Source organism: Phocoena sinus, chromosome 19, assembly GCF_008692025.1.
Source record: "Phocoena sinus isolate mPhoSin1 chromosome 19, mPhoSin1.pri, whole genome shotgun sequence".
Taxonomy (NCBI): Eukaryota; Metazoa; Chordata; class Mammalia; order Artiodactyla; family Phocoenidae; genus Phocoena; species Phocoena sinus.
In genome coordinates, this window is record NC_045781.1 from 44,874,875 (window position 1) to 44,900,581 (window position 25,707).

The window sequence follows — 25,707 nt, forward strand, 5'->3', positions numbered from 1 at the left end:
ATCCTATTATCCTGACTCGTTCTTTTTTTTTTTTTTTTTTGAATTGAAGTATAGTTGATTTACAATGTTGTGTTTCTGGTGTACAGCAAAGCGGTTCAGTTTATATATATATATATATATATATATATATATATATATATATATATATTCTTTTCCATTATGGTTTATTACAAGATATTGAATATAATTCCCTGTGCTATACTGTAGGACCTTGTTGTTTATCTTTTTTTTTTTTTTTTTTTTTTTTTTTTTTGTGGTATGCGGGCCTCTCACTGTTGTGGCCTCTCCCGTTGCGGAGCACAGGCTCTGGATGCGCAGGCTCAGCGGCCATGGCTCACGGGCCCAGCCGCTCCGCGGCATGTGGGATCTTCCCAGACCGGGGCACGAACCCGTGTCCCCTGCATCGGCAGGCGGACTCTCAACCACTGCGCCACCAGGAAAGCCCTGTTTTATATATAGTAGTATGTATCTGCTAATCCCAAGCTCCTAATTTATCCCTCTCCCACCCCCTTTCCCCTTTGGTAACCATATTGTTCTTTTTTATTCTCTCCCTCCCAGTCCTCCCACTGAGAGAGTTGTGTACCCCGTGGCACTCTTTTCAAGTACTAGAGACTCCATTGTGTCTCTTTGTTTCGTCAGGGTCTTGTGGGAACTTGATGTTCCCAGACTTGGGTAATTACTGTGGTTTGGCCCCCGTCGATGGTCCTCTCCCTTCTGTGGATCCCAGCAGTGAATCTGGATAAAGTTTGCTGAGTTGCGTCACCTCTGGCACTTGTTTCCAGGCAGAAGAGTGAAGGAGTGTCCTTGAGGCCTCATTGGGGGATGGCAGCAACAAACACTTTAACCTTTGGAACATTCTATGCTTCTTGGCTGAGAAACTTCTTCGGAACTGCAGACCCATGGAAATGTACTCGGGACTTTCTGCAGTGCAGAAGCCAGGCTGAGCACCTGCCTGGTCTGGAAGGAAGACCCTTATTACCCACTAAGGCACAGGGCAGGAGATGCTTAAGTCTGTTTTGGGCTACCAGGAGATGCTCTTCCTCATAGAAAGTCTGTCTTGTGACTCAGATCTCTGACTGCAGGAGGTAACGTAGGCTAAAGGATGGGTCTCCTAGGCTTTAAGGATCCCATGGAAGGTCAGCAAGAGAGAGAAACGCTTTGTATTTCATATTATTATTTTAGCTATCATTTTAGTTGGCTGCTCAGAGCTCAGACTTGCTGGGAAGAGAATCCCTTTTTCTCTTTCTTTCCCTTTTATGTATGTGTTATATCTATATCTATATCGCCTACTCCTATCTACAGAACTAGGTAGACATTTACAGGAGGGGCTGAGCTCCTTTTTGGATACCACCACCCATGAAATCGTTCCAGGAAGGACAAGGAAAAAAATGCAAGGATTGACCAATTAATTACAGAGCCCTTGAAGAAGCTATAAAGACCCAATATGTTTGGCCTGGAAAAGAAACAGCTGACACATTTCTTCTGCTGCCCTTGTTCTGTCTGTGCAGCCGAATGATCTGTTCTCCTACATGTGCTCTTGAAAGTGGCTTGTGAAAAGTCCTGAAACAGGCGACTGGGGTCCTGTGTTTAAAATGAAATAGAGACAAATGGATGCAGGATGACTTCAAGCTGATGGCTTTCCAGGATTATCCCAATCCCTGTCACTCATAGGATTGTGTGACCCAGGTTAGAAGTTAGAGTGGGCTTTTTGTTGCCAGACGCTTTTGGTTGTCATCTATGGGGTCCCAGCAGGAAACAGAGGGTGCATACAAACTAGGCAATTTGAAGAGAGTATAATAAAGGAACCATATCAAAGGTTTTCTGGCATAAAATAATTTACTTTGGATCTCTTATGGTTCTGAGGGTTGACTGGAACAGTTGGGTGAACCTCTTTTGGGATTTCTCATGCAGTCGTAGTTATCTTGGCCTGGTATAATCTGAAGGCTCAGATGGGCTGGACACCCAGGATGGCCTCCTCACTTACCTACGTGGCACCTCAGTGCTTCCCTAGGTGTCCTCTCTCTCCAGCAGAGTAATTTGAATTTCTTACATGGAGGCTCAGGGTCCCAAGAGCAGGGAGTAGAAGTTGGTAGACCAGTTAAGAACTATACCTAGAAATGGCACAGTGCACTGCCCTCAGATTCCATTGGTCAAAGCTGTCACAGTGTCCAGATTCAAGAGTGTGGAGGATAGACTCCATCTCTCAAAGGAGAAGTGGCAAAGCCACGTTGCTGAGGAGCATGTGAGTGGGAGTATTGTTGCAGCCATTTGGGGGGACTACATCTGCTATAAAAGGTATAAATAGGGCTTCCCTGGTGGCGCAGTGGTTGAGAGTCCGCCTGCCGATGCAGGGGACGCGGGTTCGTGCCCCGGTCCGGGAAGATCCCACATGCCGCGGAGCGGCTGGGCCCGTGAGCCATGGCCGCTGAGCCTGCGCGTCCGGAGCCTGTGCTCTGCAACGGGAGAGGCCACAACAGTGAGAGGCCCGCATACCGCAAAAAAAGAAAAAAAAAAAGATATAAATAGGGTTTAGAGAAACCAACAGGGAAGCTGTCCTCACTGAGGCCTAAGGGGGCAAGGGGAAGAAGTGGTGACAAGAACCTGGAGAGGGTGGCTATATGGAGACAGCCTCCTGATAGTAGCTATGGTCTTCAGAAAATGAAACCCAACCAGAAGGGAGCTGACCTCATACACCCCTGACCCCACTTTGGATCTCCTACCAGTGACCCACAGTGGCCAAGGGATCCCACTGATGGGTCCATGCAAGTCAGGTTCCTGGGGCACAGAGAAAGGAGAAGGGCAAAGAGTGGATCTGAAGAGACAAAGGGAAGATATCCAGCATCCCAGTGGATAACAAAATATCTAGGATATGTAACCCATGGGCAAGAATGAGATTTGGGACCAGAATTGCTCCTCTTAGGACTGGAAGAAAAACTGCCTAATTTTGAGCAGCTTGAAAAATTTCTAAATGCCCTGGAGTGTTGGAAAATAGTGTTAAGCCTTTTTCTTTGGTAAGAAGATGGTGCTACATTTTCTGATCACCTTCTCCATGAGCTTAAGCTGGTCAGAGACTCCTCTGTACTTCCCTAGCCTCATTGTCCACTGCTCCCCTCTTATTCACAGTGCCCCACCACTTCCTCTCAAGCCCCTAGCCCCTCAAGGCTTTCAGCATGCTGGTGTCACAGCTTGGAATCTCTCTCGCTCTTTTCTTCTGGCCAAATCCTTATCTTCCCAACCCAGCTTAAACACAGCTTCTTCAGGGAAGGCTCCTTCAACCTCTCTCCTCACTCATGATGTTCTCTCTGCACTTCTCTGGGGCACTTATCCTAATAGCCATTTAAATATCTATTTGTATAATGATTTGGTTAAAGTCTGTCTTTCATTAGACACTAATAGTAGTACCCTGAGAGCAGGGTCTATATCTGTCTTGTTGAACCCTATATCTGTAGGACTTAGAACAGTGCTTAACAAATAGTAGGTACACAGTAAGCAGCTGTGAGTCAATTACTGAATGAATATGGTAGAAAAATCAGCAATGATTTCTATAGATGTGTTTTTTTTGGTGTTTTTCATGTATTTGTTTTCAGCGATAGCTGCTGTTGGCTGTTTTCATGGGGCCTGGAGGTAAAACATGAGTGGGGATTAAGAATTAGGAAGATAAGGTATGACGCCAGGAGCTGAGTCAATTGGTAAATAATGAACAGCTATCAAAACACAATCAGTTAAGGAACAACCTCAGTATCTATCAGCTGATGAATGGATAAACAAAATGTGCTGTATTTCATCCAATGAAATATTATTCAGCCATACAAGGAATGAAATCCTGATACCTGCTACAACATGGATGAAACTTGAGGACATTATGCTAAGTAGAAGAAGTCAGACGCAAGAGGCTACCTATTATACAATTCCATTTATAGGAAACGTCCAGAATTGGCAAATTCATAGAGATAAAAAATAGATTAAAGGTTGCCAGGGGCAAGGCAGGATTGAGGGACTAGAAAGTGACTGCTAATAGGTACAGGGTTTCTTTTTGGATTAATGACAATGTTCTGGAATTAGATGGTAGTGATGATTGTACAACATTGTAAATATACTAAAAACCAGTGAATTGTACACTTGGAAAGGATAAATTTTATGGAATATGAATTATATCTCAATTTTTAAAAGCAAGGCCAAAAATAATATTTTTATTATTAGAAAAATAGTGAGAAATTGTAGTCTAGAGATAGGCTGATGGATTGGAGCATAGTTGAGACTAGATTATTCTGAACATTGGAATGGCAAGAACACAGAATCATTTCCCAAGAATCTAAGCTTATTTGCTTGGTGACTCCCCCTGTAAGTACAAATGACACTCTTTCCTGATGAATGCTAAGAATTGGAGTGAGATTGAAGTTCTGGCCATCCTCAAATGAAAGAACTCCAAGTTCTGACTGAAGAGAAATGACTGAGTTAATGGGAGAATGGTTTAAATGATTATGCAAAGCACAAAACAAACAGGATGGTATGATTTGCTAAACTCCATGAGAGAAGTAGCAAGCAGGTGCTTTAACCAGACGCAAGAGGCTACCTACAGATGAAAGCTTTATTTCCTCTTTAACCTTTAGAGCCCTGATGTGAAGTGAGTGGCCATAACATTAAAAGCTCAACTTGTCTTCCCTTTTACCATGAGAAAAACATCATACAAACCCAAGTTGAGGAACATTCTACACAATACTGGCAAGATCATGAAAAATAAGGGAAGTCTGAGAAACTGTCCCAGATTAGAGGAAGCTGTTTGAGATTAGATTAGACTCAGGGGACATGGCCACTACATGTAATGTGGACTCTTGGATGGGACCCTGGAACAGAAAAAGTGTGTTAGTGGGAAAACCTAGTGAAATCCAAGTGAAGTATGGAGTTTGGTGAAGTTTAATGGAACAATGTTTATTTCTTAGTTATGACTAAGAATATGCCATGGTAATATAAGATGTTAAAAACGGGAAAAACTGTGTGAGGTGTATGTGAGAACTCTTTGTACTATCTTCACAACTTTTCTGTAAATCTATTCTATACAAGTTTTTTTTTAATAAATTTATTTATTTATTAATTTTTGGCTGCGTTGGGTCTTCATTGCTGCGGGTGGGCTTTCTCTAGTTGCAGCAAGCGGGGCTACTCTTCATTGCAGTGCACAGGCTTCTCATTGTGGTGGCTTCTCTTGTTGCAGAGCACGGGATCTAGGCGCACAGGCTTCAGTAGTTGTGGCACGCAGGCTCAGTAGTTGTGACTAGCTGGCTTAGTTGCTCCACAGCATGTGGGATCTTCCCAGACCAGGGCTCGAACCCCCGTCCCCTGCATTGGCAGGCAGATTCTTAACCACTGCGCCACCAGGGAAGTCCCTCTTAATCTATTCTAAAATAAAAAAGTTTACTTTAAATTTAAAAAGCGCAACCAGGTTCACCTATCTGTTCTGATAGCCTTCTATCTGTCTAGCTCACAGGTCTATGGTTTGTTTGCGGGGGTTTTTTTTGTGTTTTTTTTTTTTAATTACATGAGATAGTGAATGTGGGAACAAACTAGGACCTGAATTCCTCACCTCCTCTTCTATAACTGTGCAAAGGCTTGGGTTTCCTCTCATTTGACCACCTCTCCTGCCATTCCTTTCCCTCTGGTTTATGTACTATTCACTGCCAACTGGCGAGCAAGTATTGAGTATGGCTGATAAAGCCACCACGCCAGACCTGAAGGAGGATGTAGGGAAGTGTAAGGAATGCTCCCCACCTGGTACTTCCTCAGGGAGCTTACTATCCACCAGGGGAGTTAAAACATATGCATTCCTCTGTACCCAACAGATGAGTGATCATTGGGAATGGTTCAGGATGAAAAGTTACAAAGTAACTAATTATAAGCAATAAAAGGCAGGTGAATCCTTCATGCTTAATCCACACAGTTCATTCATTTTTTTCTTAAAGTTAGCCCCAGCAACTCTCCATGTTTATTTTTTTTTCTTTTTACTATTTTAATTTTTTTCTATTTAGGAAAGAAAGGACTGTATTTCTCAACTCACTTGGTCCTCTAAAGTGGGGCAGGGCTTCCCTGGTGGTGCAGTGGTTAAGAGTCCGCCTGCCAATGCATGGGACATGGGTTCGAGCCCTGGTCCGAGAAGATCCCACATGCCGTGAAGCAACTAAGCCCGTGCGCCACAGCTACTGGGCCCGCACTCTACAGCCCATGAGCCACAACTATTGAAGCCTGTGCACCTAGAGCCCGTGCTCCGCAACAAGAGAAGCCACCGCAATGAGAAGCCCGTGCACCACAACGAAAGAGTAGCCCCCCTCGCCACAACTAGAGAAAGCCCGCGCACAGCAACGAAGAGCCAACGCAGCCAAAAATAAATAAATAAATAAAATTGATAAAAAATTTTTAAAAATTAAAAAATAAAATGGGGCAGACTTCTGTAATGGGATCTGGAGCTGGATGGCGAAACTGGAACTGCAACTCACCACTCACTACTGTGGGACTCGTTTTCATCTGTAAAGTGGAGGTGAAACAGGCCCTACTTCTGGGATGTAGATGAGGATTATGAGTTGATTTGGGTAGAGCATATCAAACAGTGCTTGGTATGGGATAGATACCCAGTGAGCATAAACTCTTATGCCTGGGTCGAGAAAAAAAGGATGTGGAAAGAGATGTATAAAAATGGGAGACCCTGGGCTTCCCTGGTGGCGCAGTTGTTGAGAGTCCGCCTGCCAATGCAGGGGACACGGGTTCGTGCCCTGGTCCGGGAAGATCCCACATGCTGTGGAGAGGCTGGGCCCGTGAGCCATGGCCACTGAGCCTGCGCGTCCGGAGCCTGTGCTCCGCAACGGGAGAGGCCACGGCAGTGAGAGGCCCGCTTACCGCAAAAAAAAAAGGGAGACCCAGGGTTTTAGGCGATCCCGAAAAAGAAATTCAAAAAAATTTTTACAGTCTTAGGAAGATCACAATATCATGTAAAAAGAGACTCGTGGAAAACCAGATTCTGATATAGAAAGCCTGTGGGTGTACCCCTAGGGAAAAAAAATATTTCAAAATATTAATTACGGGCAAGATGGTTAACAGTGGTTATCTCTGGGTGGTGTAACTGTTTTTAAAATACTTTCCTATCAGAAAATAGAAAGGTAGAAAGTAGAAAGGTGATTGCCAAGGGCTGTGGGGAAGGGAGAGGGAGAATTAGTGTTTAACGGGTATAGAGTTTCAGATTTGCAAAATGAACAAGTTCTGGAGATCTGCTGCGCACCAAAGTGAATATACTTAACACTGCCGAACTATACACTTAAAAATGATGAAGATGGCAAATTTAACGTTATGTGTTCTTTTACCACACACATAGAAACACTTTTCTGTGGCAAACACAATAGTGTTATACTTAAGAACAAACTCAATGCAAGTTTAATTTTTAAGTGAAAGCCTTAATGGCTGGTTGGTGTAGCTTTTAGTGAGTATTTCCACGGTTTACTGGGCCCTGACTGTCCAGTGAAGGTTACCTTGTGGCAGTTAGGCTCCGTAAGCAGAGTTGGGCCTTCTCTTTTGTTTCCCCCCTAAGCTTTCTATTGAGAGAAAACATGAGCTACAGAAGAAGGGTGTGACCAAAACTTGTTTGCTTTGTCTGTTTTCCCGTCTGATCTGGGTTCGCTTGTCAGCTACTGCATGAGGGCGTGCCGTGGGGATGACCTTCTGATACAGCAGCACCTGTCCCCTTCACACCCCCTCGGCCCTGCTGGTTCTGCGTCAGCTGTACTGTTTGCAGGACCACCTGCCCAAACCCCGTGCTACTCGCTGTTCTTTGATCTGTAAACCAGAGTGTGAGCCAGCTGGGTTGAGACAGAGGAGGCTGGGCCAGTGATCTCAGTGCGGCTGTTTTGTTGCCTTGCGGTGGCTTCCTCTGTCCAGGTCTCACCTAAGAAAAAGTTGAGCCCCTGGGCAAGACAGGTGAGGGATGTGAACAAGTAATTCACAACATGAGAAGAGCTAATATTCAATCATGAGAAATGACTGCCCTCACTAGAATATAAAGGAACAGAAATAACGGCAACCTTTAATATCCTTTTTTCCTATCAATCAATTTGGCAAAGATTTTCGTGGAAAATAATTCCCAGGGTTTGCAAACAATTACCGATAGGAAGGTTATTGGCCATTTGGAAAGGAAGCTGCCAATGCATATCAAGAACTGTAAAATTTTTCATTCTAGAATATAGTATTCCATAAAGGGTTAGGAAGATAGAAGAATTTAGTTCAAGATAAAGGTGACATTTCAAATTAACGAGGAGAGACTTTCATTTTTGGTGGTATTGAGGTCAGTAGGACCTGGAAGATCTCCAGTTATAAAAATATCTAAAAATGTTGGGTTAAATATAACAAAATATCTAACTGAGCTCCAAAGATAAAAATGGAATGCCCCAGGGGCCAAGCAATGAGAAGGACTGAAAACCAGAGGTATAGATGAGCTGACACTGCTGCCGCCCCAGGGGGGATTATCAATCTGAATAATCTAAGGCTCCCGGTTTATAATGTCGAGGTGGGAACAGGACATCAAGCCTATTGTCTGTGTGTGTGGGAGGGCAAGTTGAACCTGAGTCTCCAGTGTAGCTGGGATCTTTGAAAGTCTAAACCTTGAGTGGCAATAGCTTCTAATATTGAGACAATCGCATCCTTGCCTGACTTAACTCTTGCAAAGGCCAATATCAAGAGGAGGTCTTAATCGCTGAGATTCTTTCCATCTGGAGAACCACTGCTGTAACACTCAGTTGACTCCCTGTGTCACCTCTCAAGCAGGATATGTTGTTCTGACAGCTGGTCTGAACTCCAAGAGGTTGTCAAAATAAGACATATTTGTGTTGTCTCTTCTCCCTATAGTCTATTATTTGATCAATTGGCAGGTTTATCAGTGTTTGAAATGTGATTCTTCCTCTAGGAAATTATCCCACAAATTACAGGATACTCATAAAAATTCCCAATCATAAATAATGTGTGTTCAATATGATTTATTTGTAATAGAAAGAAACATTGGAAGCTGCCGCATAGCCAACAACAGTGGAATGGTTAACTGAACACTATGTAGCCATTAAAAGGAATTAAGTTGATCTCTATGTACGAAAATGGAAAGAATGGCCACACAACATATAATTAAGACTTTTTAAAAAGCAAGCTATATAATCATTAGAGAAATGCAAATCAAAACTACAATGAGGTATCACCTCACACCAGTCAGAATGGCCATCATAAAAAAATCTACAAACAATAAATGCTGGAGAGGGTGTGGAGAAAAGGGAACCCTCCTACACTGTTGGTGGGAATGTAAATTGATACAGCCACTATGGAGAACAGTATGGAGGTTCCTTAAAAAACTACAAATAGAACTACCATACGACCCAGCAATCCCACTACTGGGCATATACCCTGAGAAAACGATAATTCAAAAAGAGTCATGTACCACAATGTTCATTGCAGTACTACTTACAGTAGCCAGGACATGGAAGCAACCGAGGTGTCCATAGACAGATGAACGGATAAAGAAGATGTGGCACATATATACGATGGAATATTATTCAGCCATAAAAAGAAACAAAAGTGAGTTATTTGTAGTGAGGTGGATGGACCTAGAGTCTGTCATACAGAGTGAAGCCAGAAAGAGAAAAACAAATACCGTATGCTAACACATATACATGGCATCTAAAAAAAAAAAAAAAAGGTTCTAATGAACCTAGGGGCAGGACAGGAATAAAGATGCAGACATAGAAAATGGACTTGAGGACACGGGGAGAGGGACGAAGTGAGAGAGTAGCATTGACATATATACCCTACCAAATGTAAAATAGCTAGCTAGTGGGAAGCAGCCGCATAGCACAGGGAGATCAGCTCAGTGCTTTGTGACCGTGTAGAGGGGTGGGATCAGGAGGGTGGGAGGGAGATGCAAGAGGGAGGGGATATGGGGATATACATATGCATATAGCTGATTCACTTTGTTATACAGCAGAAACCAACACACCATTGTGAAGCAATTATTCTCCAATAAAGATGTAAAAAAAAAAAAAAGCAAGCTACAGAACATTATTCAATAGAAATGGAATGCAAACCACATAGTTATTTTAAATTTTCTAATAGAAATATTTTTAAATGTCAAAATAAATAGATGAAATTATTATTATTATTATTATTTTTTTTTTTTTGTGGTACGCGGGCTTCTCACTGCTGTGGCCTCTCCCGCAGCAGAGCACAGGCTCCGGACGCGCAGGCCCAGTGGCCATGGCTCATGGGCCCAGCTGCTCCGCGGCACGTGGGATCCTCCCCGACTGGGGCACGAACCGGCATCCCCTGCATCGGCAGGCGGACTCTCAACCACTGCGCCACCAGGGAAGCCCAGATGAAATTAATTTTAATAGCATACTTTATTTCACTCAATAGATTCAAATATTATTTAAGCATGTAATCAGTATAAAACTATTGATGAGATATTTTACTTTACAGTATTTATATGTCTTTGAAACCTGATGTATATTTTACACCAACAATACATCTCAATTCAGACAAGGCACATTTCAAGTACTCAATAGCCACTTATGAATAGTGGCTACAATAAGAGACAGTGCAGCTTCAGAATAAACATATAGTATATATATAATTTTGAACAACTCCAAAACCAGGTGTACAAGTATTGTGTAGACACTGAAGACACTTGGAAAGATAACCAAGAAATGGCTCAACGGGCTATCTCTATGGAATGGGATTATGGGGAAAGAAGGTATTAAGGGTTTAGTTCATAAACATCTAAATTTGAATTTATTATATGATGATATATTATACTTTAATTATTAGGAGAGTAAAAGTAAAAGCAAAATGTTTATTGTCTTCAATTCAGTAAGTTAATGTATAGTAAAATTTATCTTAAGGAGATAGTAAAGTGTATGAACCGATATGTACATAAAATGATACTCTTGGCAGCATTTCTTACAATGATAAAAACTAGACTCCACATTATGTCCAACAATAGGAAAATTATTCAATAAATTCTGGTACTTCTCTATGATGGAATGTTTTTCATAACATGGGAAAATATCCATGATATAATTAAAAAATTCACAATGCAAACACTGTCCATAACATGGCCCAGCAGCTCTATGCCAAGGTACATACCCAAGAGAATTGAAAACATATGTTCACACAAAAACCTGTATACAAATATTAATAGCAGCATTATTCATAATAGCCAAAAAAATGGAAACAACCCAAATGGCCAGCAGCTGGTGAATGGATGAACAAATGAAGTATATCCACACAATGGACTATTTTCCAGCCATAAAAAGGAATGAAGTACTGATACACACTACAACATGGATGAACTTTGAAAAATATTTGCCAAGTGAAAGAAGTCAGACACAAAAGATAACATATTGGGGCTTCCCTGGTGGCGCAGTGGTTGAGAGTCCGCCTGCCGATGCAGGGGACACGGGTTCGTGCGCCGGTCTGGGAGGATCCCGCGTGCAGCGGAGCGGCCGGGCCCGTGAGCCGTGGCCGCTGAGCCTGCGCGTCCGGAGCCTGTGCTCCGCAACGGGAGAGGCCGTGACCGTGAGAGGCCCGCGTACCGCAAAAAAAAAAAAAACAAAAAGATATAATTCCATGTGTATGAAACGTCAGGAATAGGCAAATCTATGGAGACAGAAAGTAGTGGTTGTGGGAGACTGGCAGGCGGGAAGTGGGGAGGGGCTAGTTCGTGGGTATGGAGTTTCTCTCTGGAGCAATGAAAATGCCTTGGAATTAGATGGTGGTGATGGTTGCACAATGTTGTGAATGAATTAAAGAAATCACTGAATCCTACACTTTGAAATGGTGGACTTCATGTTATATAAGTTTTATCTCAATTTTAAAACTATGTATATAGAACAAGATCCAAACTGTGGGGGAAAAGTAAGACTAATGTATTAAGAGTGGTGGTGGATTATAAATGCTTTTAATTTTTTCTGATTTTCTCCAGCACATACATGTTATATTTTACATGTTATATTTTAAATGGCGGCGGTGGTGGAATAAAAGCATTTAGGAAAGAGTGGTCTTCTCTCTTGACAAAATCTGTGTGCTTTGGAAATAACACCATGTTCTCACTTGGCAACTTAACCAAGGGCAGTCCGTCCAGCCTGTGAAGTATACTTCTTTCTGTATAATGTTTCACTGCATTTAGTAAAACAAGCCATTCACCTTTTGCTATAGGGTGCCGAAGAGCAGAGCTGACTTAAGCCTTTCCTTTTCTGTCTTTTTAGATGTTGTAGACATAGCTTTTTGAAGCAGAGCAGTCTGGATTAGCTAGCTCAGGGCTCAGAGCTTCAGAACCTAAATTCTCTTTGACCTGACTGGCTTTCTGCCCTTACCTGGTGCTTCTGCTTCTCCACTGGTGAGATGAAGTGGTAAATGCTCACTTCACTGGAGTGGGGAAGAGAATGCATTAGGTAAGTCTTTCAAAGCACTAAGAGATAGAAGGACCAGAGAAATAAAAGGTTATTCAACCCCACTGGAGACTCAAATCACCGATAAGCAGCTGGAGAAGATGGAGCTTATGTAACAACTCTTTGTCTCTCAATAAATAAACAGATAGGATCTGAGTCATGGGGTCACTGAGGCTCCTCTTAACCCTTGGGTGGGTGGTACTTTTCATAGGCTCAGAGGAATGCTGAGATCTCTGCTGTGCTTGCTTAGCAAAGTTTTTTATTTAGATCTCACCTGACATCTTATTTTTCCAGTAGCTCCACAACAGGAAAATGAAGGAGAATTCACAATTGCACAGGTTTTTGTTGCCTTGGAGACCGTGTACTTTTAAGATATTTATGGAGGAAGCCTTAGTTTACTCTAACTGTGCAGTGTGTTCCAGCTGGAGTAGAACTTTGTGGACTGACAAGGAAAGGAGCCCAAGATGTAGGAAGTAAATAAGCATGCTGCCCCACAAGTTGTAGAGCATGATCTCAGCTGTGTTTTGAAAATACATAAAATTCTGTAACTATGTATCTCTCATCTAATCTATCATCTATCTATCTATCTATCTATCATCTATAGATCAATTGATCTACTATCATCTATCCATCTTGGTGAATGGATAGAAATGGCCAAATCATTACAACCGCCTGGCCCTGGGAGTGAGAATGGAACATACAGATAGCAAGACTCTCACTTTTTACTCTATACGTTTCTGTACTATTGAAATTTTAATAGGTTGTTTTGTAACAAAAAAGTTTTAACAAAAGTTACCAACTCTAATCCTAACTACCTCTCTGACAGTCCTTTCAAACATCTCACAAAGTACACGGAAAGAGTTAACACAGAGCCAGTTCAAATTCCTGATTTGGTGGTGGAGGTGGAGGCAGGGTTAGAGGTAAAAAGAAGCAAAAAGTGGGGAGGGGAGGGAAGAGGAGGGCTGGCTGCTCAGTTCTCACCTGAACCAATAGCATGAAAGTTTCAGGCCCAACGCCCATTTGTGGGACTATTTCAGGAGTCAGAGGTTGCATCTGAATTCACTGTCACCGTAACTTCCCAAAGAACTAAGACGACTTCCTGGTTTGGCTACTTGGAAGCTGCTTCTCCTTTACCCAGAAGGTAAAATCTCAAGCCTCAGCTAATCTGGTGACGGTGATTTGGAATGCGCACTTTTTTCTTTGTGGTGTATTGAGTTCTTTATCCACAGGACAGTAAGATGCTTATGGAATAGGGCTTTATTTTTACTAGTGACGATATTAACACTAAATTTCTAACAATGTTGGAATGGTTCTTCCTGGTTCTTCTTTGCACAGGACAAGACACAGTCTGTTGAAGTGTTAGGGAAGGGAAGGAACACATATGCTTTCATTGTTTAACAGTTCTCATGTCATTTTTCCTTGGTTTCACTGAGAGCATGGTTAAATTTTCATGGGGATTACAGTTGCACACAGCGAATCTCACAGTAGGTAAGTATTTGATGGAACGCTCTCAGCTAATATTGTAGAATGGGCTCTTGCTTATTTTCCGTCTCAGGGAAAAGTCTTAAAACTTCCCACATTCATAACAAAGCTACTTTACACGAGAAAGGAGTTTGGAAAGAGATGTCTGGTGAAATCACCCCAATGTTTTGGTCCAACTGTAGCCCCCCCAGGATGATGTCTGTTCTTAGTGTCACAGCGACCCCTTTTTTTCCCCATAGTCTTTGTTAGTGATGGACCCATACATGATTCAGTTGCACGACCATGGCAACCTCCCCTCAGTGCTGGATGTGCATGTCAACATCCCTGGGAGAAGCTCTGTGCCGGGAAAAATGAAAGGCAGGAAGGCCAGATGGTCCGTGAGGCCCTCGGACATGTCCAACAAAACTTTCAATCCCATCCGGGCCATTGTGGACAGCATGAAGGTGAAGCCAAATCCAAACAAGACCATGATTGCTCTGTCAATTGGTGAGTTGGAGACACTTGACCGAGAGGCAGGCATTGTTCCTCCCACCCCCATCCTCATGGGTTGGTTGGAGAGGATGGAAGTGGAGGGTGGGTCTGAGCACAGGGCATGGAAGAATAACCTCTTGGCGGTTCTTTTTTTTTTTTTCCCATGAAAAGGGGACCCTACTGTGTTTGGAAACCTGCCTACAGATCCTGAAGTTACCCAAGCAATAAAAGATGCCCTTGACTCGGGGAAGTATAACGGCTATGCCCCCTCCACTGGTAAATTCCTCCTGAGACTCTAATCTGGTGGCTTCCAAATCTTTAGTGCTCTTTTTTTTTTTTTTGTAATTTATTTATGGCTGTGTTGGGTCTTCGTTTCTGTGCGAGGGCTTTCTCTAGTTGCGGCAAATAGGGGCCACTCTTCATCGCGGTGCCCGGGCCTCTCACTATCGCGGCCTCTCTTGTTGCGGAGCACAGGCTCCAGACGCGCAGGCTCAGTAGTTGTGGCTCACGGGCCTAGTTGCTCCGCGGCATGTGGGATCCTCCCAGACCAGGGTTTGAACCCGTGTCCCCTGCATTGGCAGGCAGATGCTCAACCACTGCGCCACCAGGGAAGCCCAGTGCTCTTCTAATAGGAATACATTTCTAGCATTCTTCTTTGCTTTCCTGATGCATAATTCCTAAGGAGAAGCTAAGATAAAATGGCTGTTGGATTTGGGGAAAGGGGTCTCAGCATGCTTAACCTCAAGCCATCAAGGTCTAACTTCTTTCCTGGCTTCCTCTGGCATTATGGCACCTCCCTGCTCTAGGTTCCCATTACATACTTATTTCTCAAATAACACTCCTATTCTATCATCGCTAATTCTAAACGGAGGCCTTGAGTTTAGCTGCACCTGCTTCTTTACAAAGCCCTCTAGCTCCTAAATTAATTTAATTACTGCCCTGTGTAAATAGCTTCTTGGCCTTATTTCTCCTTCTCTACACATTCAGGGTTTAATTTAATTATGGTCCTAATCACACTCTCAATGTAATTGTGCTTGTTTCAAGGCAAAAACAAAAAACAAAACCCATAAAACCAAGAACAGCAAAGAATGAGCTGACCTACTGGAGGATAGAAGGTTTGTTTAGGACAGAAAGAAATTATTCTTAGGTTTAGGTTTAACTCTCTCCATCTATTAAACATTTCTACCCTAAACATTTTGGTAAAATAAATGATTCCTTGACTTTGTTTCAGTGTTGCACATTTCCCCACTGTGTATATGTGCTCATAGAAACATATTCGTTTTTTTTTTTTTTTTTTTTTTTTTTGCGGTACGCGGGCTTCTCACTGTTGGCGGCCTCTCCCGTTGCGGAGCACAGGCTCCGGACGCACAGGCTCAGCGGCCATGGCTCACGGGCCCAGCCGCTCCGCGGTATGTGGGATCTCCCCAGACCGGGGCACGAACCCGTGTCCCCTGCATCGGCAGGCGGACTCTCAACCACTGCGCCACCAGGGAAGCCCTAGAAACATAGTCTTAATGCAGAATAAAAATCCAGTTTCATGCTAAAATAGAATTGTAAAAACACTTTAAAGAGATATTAGGGATGTGATTTTTAGGTTGATTATTTACATTTTATGAAGTTTCATAAATAAAAATCAAAACAAAATAACACCAAAAGTTAAGTTGTAAAAAAAGTTTATACATAATGGAAAAGAATATGAAAAAGGATGTATATATGTGTAACTTAAATCACTTTGCTGTACAGCAGAAATTAACACAGCATTGTAAATCAACTATACTTCAATAAAAGTTTTTAAAAGTTTATAATGACTTTTATATCCAAAGTATTAGGAAACTGACTTAACCTGAAAACCCAAAACCAAGTCTCCATTTGACAAAATGCAAAGGATATGAACACTTCATGCCAAAGGAAACGCAGATAATAATATATATCTAGAAAATACTCTTCTTTATTAGTAATTAAGGAAGTGCTAATTTGTATAACATCAAGAGACCTATCTCTACCTATTAATTTAACAAACATTAGGAAATACTGCCTCTAGTCTTGGTAACTGAAGACAATCTTTCTGGAGAGCAATTTTGTAAAACATAATAATTTGTATGAAACTGTCTATACTTCAAGCTTGTAAACCAACATTTGGAACTATTGTATGAGAATATAATTTAAAAGAAAAAAATTTTAATTTCAATATAATTTTAAAAATTTATTTTAATTTATATTATTTATTTTTGGCTGTGTTGGGTCTTCCTTGCTGCTCACGGGCTTTCTCCAGTTGCGGACAGCAGGGGCCACTCCTCACTGCGGTGGCCCCCCTCCCCCCGCTGCAGAGCATGGGCTCCAGGCACAGGGCCTCAGCAGCTGTGGCACATGGGCTCAGCAGCTGTGGCTTGCAAGCCCCAGAGCACAGGCTCAGCAGTTGTGGCGCATGGGCCGGTTGCTCTCTGGCACGTGGGATCCTCGCGGACCAGGGCTTGAACCCATGTCCCTTGCACTGGCAGGCAGACTCTCAACCACTCCGCCACCAGGCAAGTCCATCAATATAAGTTAAAAGGAAAAATACTAATACGTATACAGTACAATGTGAAAAAGTTAAAATGGACCCAAGGTAATGAATTCACTAATTACAAGTTTTCAAAAAATATAATACCTGGGGCTTCCCTGGTGGTGCAGTGGTTGAGAGTCCGCCTGCCGATGCAGGGGACACGGGTTCGTGCCCCGGTCCGGGAAGATCCCACATGCCGCGGAGCGGCTGGGCCCGTGGGCCATGGCCACTGAGCCTGCGCGTCTGGAGCCTGTGCTCCGCAACGAGAGAGGCCACAACAGTGAGAGGCCCGCATACCACACACACACACACACACACACACACACACACACACACACACACACAAAAATATATATATATATAAAATACCTGGAAGGGATTTAGGAATAATCTAAATCCTAACTAATCTCATCCTATTTTAGATTATTTAATCTAAATTTTAGATTAAATAATCTAAAATAAAATAAAACATATCACAGTAACCAAGATGCTGCAGAGTATTTTATAGTTTGGGGAACTCTTTTTGTTATTATTTATATATTTGTGCTCATTATAAAATTGTAAGATATAAAGTTAATCTCCTTTATCTATAGTGACAGAGAGCTAAACTAAATTGTATGTGCTCTGAGCTGGGGCAGAAGGTAGCCTCGAGGCCCTGTTGACTTAAGGGCAAAGCTGTCAGTTGTGGAATGAACACTTCCAGCTTCCTCATTCTGCTCTCTTCTCTCAGGGTACTTATCGAGTCGGGAGGAGGTTGCTTCTTATTACCACTGTCCTGAGGCACCCCTGGAAGCTAAGGTGAGCCCTAGAAAAGGAACCAGCTTGGGAACAGTATTGGGCAAACTCTACCCTTTTCCTTGTTTCTGTTCCATGAGGAATAAGGGTTTCAAGTGGAACAAAAACTAAGGATAATTTCCCTTTGGCAATTCGAGGACTTTTCATACGGGGAGGCCACTAATCAGTGATTATATTTAATGTCATTATAGTATGATAATAACGTTGCATACAACTCGTATAGTGTCTGTCTCAAGGAGGCTTAAAGGACTCAGAGGTCACCCTATATTTTGCTTCTCTGCAAAAGATCATTGAAAAACAATAATTCATAAACATCAAATAATTGAAATTTTAAATTTTACCAATAGGTCTTTTATGAATCTGTAGCTTCCTTCACTGCCCTTAAGGTCACTTAGATGGGAAGATAGAGCTTCCATGGCATACTGGATGGATGGCAGGGCCAAGTTTAAATGCTACCCTCTGCTCTGTTGTCCACTGGGTGGGGGTCAATATTTCTTAACATTAAGAGGTGCCCTATATCTGTCTTTCAGAAGACAGTCAGGTTTCAAATCTCTGGTCAAAAGTAAATAAATAACCAGGTGAAAAAGTCCAAGGTCATCATGATCTCTCGTGGAGGTCTGCTGAGTCACAACCAAGCCGTCCTTTTTTAAGTGATTTATTTCTCTTAAGTGGCCAACATTTTCAACAACTTTTAGATATGCACATATGTAAACATATTCACTTCTTTCAATTTTGGCTTTGTACAGTCCCCACAACTTTACATGGAGTTTGTAAAAATAAGGCTTTTTTTGCTTCCCACTCATTCATCTGATAACCTCTTTGCTCCTGTTGCTGTTGGAACCCCTAACAAAATGAAACTTTTCTGTTCTTTATAGGATGTCATTCTAACAAGTGGCTGCAGTCAGGCTATTGAACTTTGTTTAGCTGTGCTGGCCAACCCAGGGCAAAACATCCTAGTTCCCAGACCTGGCTTCTCTCTCTACAGGACTCTGGCTGAATCTATGGGAATCGAGGTCAAACCCTACAATTTATTGGTAAATGACTTTTAAATTTTAGACACAAGAGCTCAATTACTACTTCATAAAAATATATGACCATTATCTTAGCAGAGAAAGATCTGGAAGTGGGTGGTCGAGGCCACAGGCACATTTTGTTATTTACATTATATTTTTGAGTGAAGTGAGTAGTCCTACATTTTTCAGAATCATCTTAGTCTCCCCCTTTTTTCCTCCCCAGCCAGAGAAGTTTTGGGAAATTGACCTGAAACAACTGGAATCTCTGATTGATGAAAAGACGGCTTGTCTCGTTGTCAATAATCCATCAAACCCTTGTGGGTCAGTGTTCAGTAGAAGTCATCTGCAGAAAATTTTGGCAGGTGAGTCCAGCAGACTTCACTTGACAGGGGAGAGGATGGGGATGGAATCCTTCAGATGTTTCATGGAACGAGAAAGGAGTCCTTCACTAAGTTCCAAGCCTAGGATGGAGGTGGGAGGGCTCCACTGGGGTCTCTAGTGAGTGGTGTGCCCCTGGAAAGGTAGGAATTTCCTGAAAGAAGGATAAAAAGAGGAACTACTTGCCTCTTCACCACTCCCATCATGTGGAAGAGAGGGTTTGAAATATCTAGTTAATTAAAGAGCAAATTTAGGCTCTGTACCCTGGAAGAGTATAAGAAGAGTTTATAGTTCTTAAAGAGGAAGATGAAACATACAAACATGAAATGCAAAGTATCATAAGCCCAGGTAAATATTAAATGCTAAGGCAATTCACATTAAAAATGATTTCAGCATGTTTCTCTTATTTTCAGTGGCTGCAAGGCAGTGTGTCCCCATCTTAGCTGATGAGATCTATGGAGACATGGTGAGTCTTGGGTAGGATGCATCACTGCCATATTCTCAATCCCAAATTATCTCATGGCACCTTTAGATGTGGCACCTAGAATAATCAGAAGCAAATCCTAACCATTTCAGTACAGCACTAATCAGTAGTATCCCTGTGCTCTAAACAGATATACAGATAACCAGCCCTTAGCCAGTTTTCCAAGATCCAAAAAGCTATAAAAATCTGCAGATTTTTGGAATTCATTTGGTGGCAAAACCTGACTTGGCCTGATATAAAGCTATTTGTAAATCTTTATTTATCTCACTTATGGATCTATATAAGAGTGTAAGGAAAGGGACGGAACAGTTACTGTGCTTGATATAAAGCTATTTGTAAATCTTTATGTATCTCACTTATGGATCTATATAAGGGTGTAAGTAAAGGGGCAGAACAGTTACTGTGCTTGATATAAAGCTATTTGTAAATCTTTATGTATCTCACTTATGGATCTATACAAGGGTGTAAGGAAAGGGGCAGAACAGTTACTGTGCTTGATATAAAGCTATTTGTAAATCTTTATGTATCTCACTTATGGATCTATATAAGGGTGTAAGGAAAGGGGCAGAACAGTTACTGTGCTTGATATAAAGCTATTTGTAAATCTTTATGTATCTCACTTATGGATCTATATAAGGGTGTAAGGAAAGGGGTGGAACAGTTACTGTGCTTGATTAGGAGTGCTGTCCCCGATTGGCCTGCAGCTGTTATATAGTATAAGGTACATGTGCTATATAACCTTTCTAAAATCCAAACAGTTCTACATTTTGCAACACACTTGAGCCCAGGAATTTCACATAAGGGATTATGGACCCATACATTATTGTGAAATCTGTAACTCCAACAGTCATTCATTCCCTAGAGCCAAGGGTTGTACCTATTACTGGGCTGGGGTCAGTTTCCTCATTTTAGGCTTCCTTTAATCTAGACTAGATACTGGGTTAAATGTATTTGGGTGTCCCCTCTGAAGCCTCTTGAGATCCCAATCACGCTTCAGGGTAGGAATGAGCCCGTAAATCTGAGACCCTGTCCCTAGTGATATAAGGAAAATTTTGCAAGGCATGGGATTCGGAGGAAAGTAAACCAGAACACAACTGTAACAAGCACCTCTTCTCCTCAGGTGTTTTCAGATTCCAAATTTGAGCCTTTAGCCACCCTCAGTAGCAACGTCCCCATTCTGTCCTGTGGAGGGCTGGCCAAGCGCTGGCTGGTTCCTGGCTGGAGGATGGGCTGGATCCTCATCCATGACCGAAGAGATATTTTTGGCAATGAGGTGAGAGCAATGTGGTGAAATAATATGTCTAATTTAGGGGTGATTATATTTATATATTTTTTTCTAAATATTTATTTATTTACTTTGCATGCACAGTGGTAAGGAGGTAAGGAGTTTATTTCTTTCTTTTCGGCCCTGTAGTTCCGTGTGCCTGGAAAGACACTGGATACAGACAGTACTAGTTATTCCTCTCCAAAACTCAGTTTTTCTGTCTTGGTGAGGAAGTTCCATCCACCCCCAATTTTAGTACCACAAAAAAGGGAACAATAGCAGTAATGATACCTAATACTGTTTGTGGGATTACAATGTGCCAGTGCTTTATGCACTTTATGTCAATTTAATTATCCTAACAACCCTGTGAGGCCAGTATTAGTATTACCTCCATTTCACAAGTAAGAAATATGAGACACAGAGAGGTTGTATAATTTGCCCAGAGTCACACAGCCAGTGCACGGCAGAGCTGGGCTACAAACCTAGGTGGTCTGATCTAAGAATGACACGAGGTACCATCACTTCTCCAGAGATTAAAAACTTGATAGAGGGCTTCCCTGGTGGCACAGTGGTTGAGAGTCCACCTGCCGATGCAGGGGACACGGGTTCGTGCCCCGGTCCGGGAAGATCCCACATGCCGCGGAGTGGCTGGGCCCTTGAGCCATGGCCGCTGAGCCTGCGCGTCCAGAGCCCGTGCTCCGCAACGGGAGAGGCCACAACAGTGAGAGGCCCGCATACCGCAAAAAAAAAAAAAAAAAAACTTGATAGAAAGAATTGGCAGAACAAGGGTCTCCACAGTGGGGATGCCTAAGAAAAGCTAAATAATGTGTTTGCCGGGGGGCTTTTAGATCCGAGATGGGCTGGTGAAGCTGAGTCAGCGGATCCTGGGACCCTGCACCCTTGTCCAGGGAGCTCTGAAAAGCATTCTGCATCGCACCCCTCAAGAGTTCTACCACAACACTCTAAGCTTCCTCAAGGTAAGGGCAGCCCATGACTTTCTACTTTGGGAGTCAAGGAATGCCACCAGTGGAATTTGAAATAATGGGTCCTCATTTCTGGAGCAATGCTCCATTATGGGGCTTCCAAACCAGGAGGTGGCATCAGTGTAAATATCTACCCACACATTTCTCTAACTTCTGGCAATCCACCCTGCTCCTGGCCAAAAGCTTCAAGTGGCAGAGTTTTTATCTTGTTACCCCTTATGCCAGGAGAGCAAACTTAGGTTCCTTGCCTTTGATGTGGGCTCTCCTTTTAATGACTTGGTTTTTCTTTTGCTTAACTTTTCATCCTTGATGTCTCTGTCTCCTCTCGTAGTCCAATGCGGATCTCTGCTATGGGGCATTGGCTGCCATCCCTGGACTCCGGCCCATCCGCCCTTCTGGGGCCATGTACCTCATGGTGAGTATGTGGGTGGCAGGTAGTTGGTGGTAGGCGGGGGAAGCCAGTCTGCAGGGCTCACAAAGACAACCACATGGGCTCCTGAGCCAGTCAGTTTAGGAACTGCCTTGTTCTGAATTGTCCCAACAATGTGGTTTAACCTCAGTGCTAAAAAAAAGAAAAAGGAAGAAAAAACCTCTTAAAATGACTTAATTCTTCATACAGAGACTCATTTTATATGTAGATACAGGGATGACATAAGACACAGATAAGAGGCTTTCCACACTACTGTAATTCTCACCTAGGAGAGATCTGGTTCCCTAGGAATATTTGGGGATATATAGGAATTTTGTTTGTTTTCAGAAAGACTGTGTGGGGTGCTATTGGCATTTTGTGGGCCAGGGATGCTAAATATTTTTCAATGGGCAGGGTGGTAGTTCCATGCAATCAAGAATAGCCTGGCCCATAATGATAATAGTGCCTTTTTAAATTTAATTAATTAATTAATTAATCTATTTTTGGCTGCGTTGGGTCTTCGTTGCTGCGTGCGGGCTTTTTCTCCAGTTGCGGCGGGCAGGGCTACTCTTCTTTGTGGTCGCGGGCTTCTCATTGTGGTGGCTTCTCTTGTTGCGGAGCACGGGCTCTAGGCACGTGGGCTTCAGTAGTTGTGGCATGGGGGCTCAGTAGTTGTGGCTCGTGGGCTGTAGAGCACAGGCTCAGTAGTTGTGGCACACGGGCTTAGTTGCTCCGCAGCATGTAGGATCTTCCCGGACCAGGGCTCGAACCCATGTCCCCTGCTTTGGCAGGTTGATTCTTAACCGCTGGGCCACCAGGGAAGTCCCAGTAGTGCCTTTTTTGAGAAACACTGGCATCCTATTTCCAGCTTTCATTTATCAGCATCCAAGAAGGAACCCTTCAGTAAACTAAAACATTTAATATAAATATGTCCTCTCTTCCCTATGAAAAATTCTGTGAGTTCATAAGAGCAAGAACTCTTAGTTATCAGTAGTGGAGTTCCAACATGTTTTTTAGAGTAGTCCCTATCTTAATTTGTGGCATAGAGAGTTGGCCTGTTTTACCTCCTGATAAATTTGCATCTCCCTGTTATTGGTATAGGTTGGAATTGAGATGGAACATTTCCCAGAATTTGAGAATGATGTGGAATTCACTGAGCAGTTAGTTGCTGAGCAATCCGTCCACTGCCTCCCAGCAACAGTGAGTGCTTACGTCTCTCAGGACACTCTCAACGGTTTCTAGAGCCTCAGGAACTCTCCCTGAGCTGGTCTGTAGCCTGACTTTCTCTCCCCCAACAAAGCATACTGTCGGCCTTCATATACTCAAGTTCCTCATCCACGGATTCAACCAACTGTGGATGGAAAAATATGAGGGGAAAAAAAATCCCAGAAAGTTCCAAAACTTGAATTTGCTGCAGACTGGCAACTATTTACATAGCATTTACATTGTATTAGGTATTAAAAGTAACCTAGAGATGATTTAAAGTACACAGGAAGATGTATGTAGGTTATGCAAATACTATGCCATTTTATATATGGGACTTGAGCATCCTCGGATTTTGGCACTCTCGAAGGTTCTGGAACCAACCCTCCATGGATACTGAGGGACTACTGTATTCTCTTTCGAAAAGATTCAAACTGATGGGTCTCATGACCTCTATTTAAAATTTGTTTCTCCCCCATCCAGGAAGAAAAATTGTGGTTGAACATTCTAGGTGAGAGGAAATCAAGCTTGTCCCACAAATTCCTTTTAAGATAAATTAACTCAGTTACTGGCTTAGCAGTCCAGTGGTGGGAATTGAGTGAAATGATACCCTTGGGTAAATGGCATCACTGCTTTTTGCTGATTAGGGCCCTGGCCATATTAGGGTGGTCCAGTCCCTGATTCAATTGCTCTGAGAATAACAGGCTTTTGTTTTTGCAGTGCTTCGAGTACCCAAATTTCTTCCGAGTGGTAATCACAATCCCCGAAGTGATGTTGCTGGAGGCCTGTAGCCGGATCCAGGAGTTCTGTGACCAGCACTACCATTGTGCTGAAGGGAGCCCGGAGGAATGTGACAAATAGGACGCAGTCCATTCTCCTGAGTGTGTGTCCCATCGGGGTGGGGAGAGCGGGACTGAGCCCTGCTGCTCCTCAGGTGCCCCTGCTGGGAGAGGGGCCTCACAAATACCACGACAAGGGCTCAGAATTGCTCCAGCTTTCCCCCAGCTGTATCCACACACACACACTCTGAACCCCAGATTTCATCGCATTCTGCTCTGCTGGAGTGACTCACTAATTCATTAATCCACCGCTATGACTTCCGTCAATCCATCCTCCCATATGACTTCCTCCTTTTAGCTTGAGAGTACTAGGTGAACAAAGTTACCCAGGAAACGGTAGAGACAGGAAAATTAAGAACTCAGGATTAGAGAATCAAAAGATTGAGGGAAGTTGTGCCCCCAAGCATTTGCTCTTACTCTAAGTAAGAACACATTCTCTTCAGTCAGGTCTGAAGCCCAACTCTGTTACTGGCTCACTTCAGGTATACGTCACTGTATGCAATAATGCTATAATGAAAGAAGTTGGGGACACATGTATTTGGTTAATTCTAAACACATTAGGAAAGCCTGCCAATTTGAAGGGTCACTTACAGAAACTTTTCGTTTTTTTTTTTGTAGAGAATTATTTTGTGATACAAAGAAATTTAATTGATAGAGATTCTAAACGTAGATATATGTGTATCAGGCTTTCTTAAAATGACGGCACATCTGTACTAAAAAAAGGAGGAATCAGAGGACCTTCCAGGAACGCTGCTGTGTAAGGGCCAGAATTTTCTTCATTCGTCACTGTTACAGAATCATTATTACTTTTGCTGTAACGTTGATATTGATTTATTGATATATATGTTATATTATCTTTTCATATGTTTTCTAAGAAACATTTATATTGAAAAGATCTTTTATTTTGCCAAGGGCATAAATTATTGTTTTCCTTTTTCTTTTTTTTTAAAATAAATTTTACTAAGTATTCTCTTCTGTGATGTCATTTTTCTCCTCTGTGGGGAATTTCTATCCCCAGGTGCTACTTATTGCTCAGTCTGATTGATTTATTACCCACTAGGTTTCATTTATTTCTTTGTAGATGTACTGACATTTGGAGTCACTTAAGAAACACTATTCCTAAAATATTTTATTTGGGAGCTCAACTTCTTGCTTGTACTTACAAACAAGACAAACTAAGAAGCAACATTATAAACACCTGGCCTCTGACTTCACACTTTCAACTTTTGGGATCCCCACTCTCCAAATTCCTACACTTCTCTAGATCTACTAACCACTCATTGGGTAACAAGTTGAACTGGTTCAGCTAACCAAGAGAATGAGGTGTGTCCGGTGTGCTAATCTTTCAGTATGAGCTTTTTGTCTGCAAATCCTCTTAAGCACAGT

The 25,707-nt window shown here is 42.5% G+C and overlaps 1 protein-coding gene across 2 annotated transcripts; it reads left to right on the forward strand.

Annotated features, from left to right (window-relative positions):
• Positions 1–13,538: 13,538 nt before the first annotated feature.
• Positions 13,539–25,293, forward strand: TAT (tyrosine aminotransferase). 2 transcript variants are annotated; one of them, XM_032613781.1, is made up of 12 exons: positions 13,539–13,599; positions 14,213–14,426; positions 14,583–14,687; positions 17,684–17,751; positions 18,624–18,782; positions 18,985–19,123; positions 19,553–19,605; positions 20,744–20,896; positions 21,736–21,864; positions 22,202–22,285; positions 23,381–23,479; positions 24,203–25,293. In XM_032613781.1, the coding sequence occupies exons 2-12, from the start codon at positions 14,291–14,293 to the stop codon at positions 24,341–24,343; spliced, it is 1,266 nt and encodes a 421-aa protein (XP_032469672.1). In that variant the 5' UTR covers positions 13,539–13,599; positions 14,213–14,290; the 3' UTR covers positions 24,344–25,293. The 2 variants fall into 2 exon arrangements, with proteins under 2 accessions (XP_032469672.1, XP_032469671.1); XM_032613780.1 differs by lacking the exon at positions 13,539–13,599 and having other exon boundaries at positions 14,192–14,426; positions 24,203–24,343.
• The last annotated feature ends 414 nt before the right edge of the window (positions 25,294–25,707 follow it).